The sequence below is a fragment of the Silurus meridionalis genome, chromosome 8 (assembly GCF_014805685.1).
Source record: "Silurus meridionalis isolate SWU-2019-XX chromosome 8, ASM1480568v1, whole genome shotgun sequence".
Lineage (NCBI taxonomy): Eukaryota > Metazoa > Chordata > Actinopteri > Siluriformes > Siluridae > Silurus > Silurus meridionalis.
Window position 1 is genome coordinate 27,536,879 of NC_060891.1, and position 5,000 is coordinate 27,541,878.

General features: G+C 38.5%; 1 protein-coding gene across 2 annotated transcripts in view; it reads left to right on the forward strand.

Annotated features, from left to right (window-relative positions):
* LOC124390442 (serine protease HTRA1A-like) overlaps positions 1–5,000 on the forward strand; it is a 31,758-nt gene that overhangs the window by 23,176 nt on the left and 3,582 nt on the right. For both annotated transcript variants that reach the window (XM_046856379.1, XM_046856378.1), the window contains exons 4-8: positions 615–809; positions 1,099–1,131; positions 2,900–3,014; positions 3,105–3,162; positions 3,431–3,526. In XM_046856379.1, coding sequence (XP_046712335.1) covers positions 615–809; positions 1,099–1,131; positions 2,900–3,014; positions 3,105–3,162; positions 3,431–3,526 — 497 coding nt within the window. The remainder of the gene's footprint in view (positions 1–614; positions 810–1,098; positions 1,132–2,899; positions 3,015–3,104; positions 3,163–3,430; positions 3,527–5,000) is intronic.

Sequence of the window (5,000 nt, forward strand, 5' to 3'; positions counted from 1 at the left end):
TATTAAAATAGACTAAATCTAATTAATATTATATTGAGTAAATCGAGTAATCCATTAAATCAATATAATATAAAGTGTATTGCATTAATTAGACTTATTCTATTTTATTTTTTATAAAATATTTTGTTATATATTATTTAACCAACCAGGCATTTGATTTAAAATAGTAAAAAAAAAATAATAATAAACTGTTGTTTACAAATGTTAATAAAAATAAACTGTGTTAATAAAAAACAACAATAATTTTATGTTTTGCATTTCTTTTCTCTAATCGTCTTGATTAGTTACACACACACACACACACACACACAGACACACTATATATATATATATATATATATATATATATATATATATACACACACGTACATTCACACATGCACACTGTATATACATGTACACACACACACTGTATACACACATGCACATACACATACCCACATACTTACACACACATATACACACACATATATGCATATTTAGAGTGTACACACACATGCACATCCATACACACATTGATTTCAGACATATTCACAGACACGCATACACACACATGTAAAGCATAAACCCATTCCAAGCTAAGACAAAATTGTCTCATCACTTTCTGTCCACAGAGTAAACTTCCTGTGATGAGTCTGGGTCGCTCGGCTGATCTGAGACCCGGTGAGTTTGTGGTAGCCATTGGGAGTCCGTTCTCACTCCAGCACACTGTGACCACAGGGATCGTCAGCACCACACAGAGGGGAGGGAAAGAGCTCGGGCTACGCAACTCCGACATGGACTACATCCAGACAGACGCCATCATTAATGTAAAAAACACACACGAAAAAAAACACAGTTTTTACCTGCAATAACCATCATTAAGTCAGACATTTTATAAATATTGTGTACAGTGGAATACTAAACCACAAGCTAGCTAAAGCTTACGTAGCTACACTGATGTAACCATGGCAACTAGACAGAGTTTTACTACTGAACTAAACAGTACGGCAAAATATTCACCTATGAGACGTATTATATGTTCAGTGAAGTGTCGTAAGTTCAAGGTTTTCACACATTCGCACCTTAGACAGGAGCTGACGTCTGTCTTTTTTGCAGTATGGAAACTCTGGAGGACCGCTGGTTAATCTGGTAAGGATTTCTCCTTTATTTTTATTGCGAATAATGGCTTTCACATGCCTTTGCAATTTATACACGTGACTGCTCGGATCCTTACTCTTACAAACAGACTTACAATGTACATAGGCAGACGGGCAAAGAAGCAACAGACAGGTGCAAATAATCAACAAACATTAAAGAAGCAGCAGACAGACAAACAGGAAAAGAAGCAACAGACAGGCAGGTAGACAAAGAAGCATCAGACAGACAGACAGACAGACAGACAGGCAGGCAGGTACCCAGGCAAAAAAGCATCAGACAGGCAGACAGGTAGACAGGCAAAGAAGCATCAGACAGGAAGACAAGCAAAGATGCAACAGACAGACAGATAGACAGGTAAAGTAGCAACAGAGAGACAGGTAGATGGGCAAAAAAGCAACAGAGAGATAAGTAGACAATCAAAGAGCAACAAATTGACGGGTAGACTGGCAAAATAGCAACAGATGGACAGCTTTTAGAGAAAAACTGTTATTGTATACAAACAATTACCGACAGGAGGATGCTATTAAAGATAGACAATTGTAGATACATACACATTACAGACAGACAAGTATATTTACAAACAGATTTACAGACAGTTTTTATACAATACACAGAAAAAAGTAGATTACTGATTAAGGCATTTGACTTTGGATCAGAGGATCATGAGTTCAAATCCCAGTCTCACCAAGCTCCCACTCCTGGGCCCCTGAGCAAGGCCCTTAACCACTCTGGTGCTCAGTATGAATAAGACAAAGTAAGTCCTTCTGGATAAGGGGGTCTGCCAAATGCCATAAATGTACAAATAGTTTTGACAGACAATTAGGTATCAAAGAGAGACAAGCACTTACCGCTGACAGACATCAGCAGGAGCACAGAAATCCAGAGAGTTTGCAGACAAACAGGATTTATGTATTTATAAACAGCTGTCATACACAGAGATTAAACTATTACAGACAGTTGCATGCCAGTATGACAGTAAACACAAATGGACAAATAAATATGACAGACAGACAGACAGACAGACAGACATTTATCTCAGACTATTTAGAAATGTGATAAGAAAGATGCATTGACATTACAGACAGAAGGCATCACTATCAGATAGATACATAGCAATAACTGTTCTCACAAATCGACAGATACATTTGACTGACAGACAGACAGACAGACAGACAGACAGACAGACAGACAGACAGACAGACAGACCGAAAAGTACAAAAAACAGCCTTTAGAGCCAGACAGACAGACACGTTTCAGAACCAGCCAGACATGTGTCCGAGCTAGACAGACAGACAGACAGACAGACAGACAGACAGACAAAAAAATAACAGACAAAGACAAATGTCAGAGTCAGACAGAGAGACAGAAAGTGTCACAGCTAGACAGATAAAAAGTACAAAACAAAGACGAATGTTACAGACAGATAGAAAAGTAGCAGATAAAGATAGCTGTCAAAGCCATACAGACAGACAAGTGTCACAGAGAGACAGACAGTAGTTACAGACAGACAGTTTGTAAATGCAGTAAACACATGGCTCTACAAATGGAGACAAAAACCTTACATAAGAACACTTTAAATGAGAAACAGGTGACGTTAATGAGAAAACAAGAGCAACGTGTTACGACCAAACCCTAGAAGCTGAAAGCAGGTGTGCAGCATGTGGAAGGCCATAAGAGTCAGAACTCCATGACGTAATTGTGTGTATAAACGTGTATAAATGTGTCATAAAGAAGTGTATAATCGTACTGTGATCTACAGGATGGAGAAGTGATCGGAATAAACACTCTAAAAGTGACGGCGGGAATCTCCTTCGCCATTCCATCGGACAAGATCAAAGAATTCCTTACCGAGTCATACGACAGGCAGGCCAGAGGTCGTTAAGACAAACACATGCTAAGTTTAATACTGTCTAGCGAGAATTGGTTAAATGAAATTAATTTGGGTTGTGCTGCCGTATTTTCAGGTCGAGTAGCAGCTAAGAAGAAATACATCGGAATCCGGATGATGTCACTGACACCTGAGTGAGTGGTGAATGACTTACACATGCTAGCATAACCCCCCACATACAGTATACAGTAAGTAATCACATTTTTCACAATAACAAGCATGCTAACTTCACAGGTAGCTAGCTTCATTTTTGCATTTTGCAGAGGCTACAAGCCAAATACTCTGCATGTCGTATCCTATATTATTCTGTAGTACTTCAGCGGTACTGCAGCGGTATTTGGGACACAGCCTTAAATAGCGCTAGGGTCTTGTTAGCATAACGTGGCGCTGATCTCTCCTCAGGCTGGTGAAGGAGCTGAAAGAGAAGCTGGGTGACTTTCCAGACGTCACGTCCGGCGCTTATGTGGTCGAGGTCATCTCCAAAACTCCCGCTGCAGTGTGAGTCCCGAAAACACTCTGACAATTCGCAATTACGCAATCACAATTACGGAGATGAGAAATATTGAGCTAGCCTTCAGAAAGAAGAAAATGTAAACAATAGTTTTCCGCTAATGGCCTGTGCTGAATTAGCAGTCAGGATGAATACATCAGCGTTCAATCTCACTAATGTTGACTATTTTTGATCATATTTAAAATATAGATAATATTTAACAATTTGCTAATTAGAAAATGTTTTGCTAATCTCAGGAGTTTTTTGTTTAATTGTTTTGCAAATTTTTGTTGCCATTTTGCAGTTTTAGGTTTAACCGGTTTTGTCAATATACAACTTTGCTAACATTTGCGTTTTTCCAAATTTTACACTTCTGTTGATGTTCAAAGTTTAGTAAATATTTCTGTTTTTGCTAATGTTCAGCTTTTCAACAATTACAATTTGCTAATATGTATGTTCAGCTAATAGTTTAGCTGTGTTTAGAATTTTGCTCATTTCCTGAATGCACAAAGGCAGTGTATTGCTAATATGTCGAGTTTTGCTAATATCTAAACTTTTTCAAATGTTTCTGGCTGCTAATATGCCGAATTTTCCTCATGTTAACATTTAGTTTTTATACTAGTTTACATTTTTATCTTGCAATGTATTGCTCATCGTGCTAAATGTATTGCTAATCACTTTCCACAAAAACAAGCTAATTGAGAGATTATTCCGAAGGTGAAAGGTACAGAAGCTATGTATGACTAACGGAGTAGCATGGTAACTAGCTAGCTTGTAGGCATCAGTGTGATGAACAGAAGGCAGAGAGTGAATAAATAAATAAGCATGTGTTAGTGTTTTAGACAATCAGACACGCTAATCTGACATCATAAAGAAGGAAACCGGATCACTGAAGTATCATAAGTGCCCTTAAACTGAGGGGAAGTGGATAAGGGTGGGTTAAACGCAGGATTGGAACACAGCCAATGTAGTTTTTGTTGGCATTAGACTGCATGAGTGATGTTATCTTTGGCGCTGCGGCACTGCACATTTCACATTTTTATTATACCCCTACCTCAGTAGTGTACACACACACACACACACACACACACACACACACACACACACACACACACATATCCTCTCTGACCCAGATTCATTCATCCTGAAAAATCCTCCAGCTCAGATTTTTCGTGTGTGTGTGTGTGTGTGTGTTTATGGTTGTGTGTGTGTGTGTGTATGTGTGTGTTTATGATTGTGTGTGTGAAAGTGTTTATGGTTGTGTGTGTGTGGAAGTGTTTATAATAGTGTGTGAGTATGTTGGTGATTGTGTGTGTGTGTGTGTGTGTTTATGATTGTGTGTGAAAGTGTTTATGGTTGTGTGTGTGTGGAAGTGTTTATAATAGTGTGTGAGTATGTTGGTGATTGTGTGTGTGTGTGTGTGTGTGTGTGTGTGTGTGTGTGTGTGTGTGTGTGTGTGTGTGTGTGTTTATGATTGTGTGT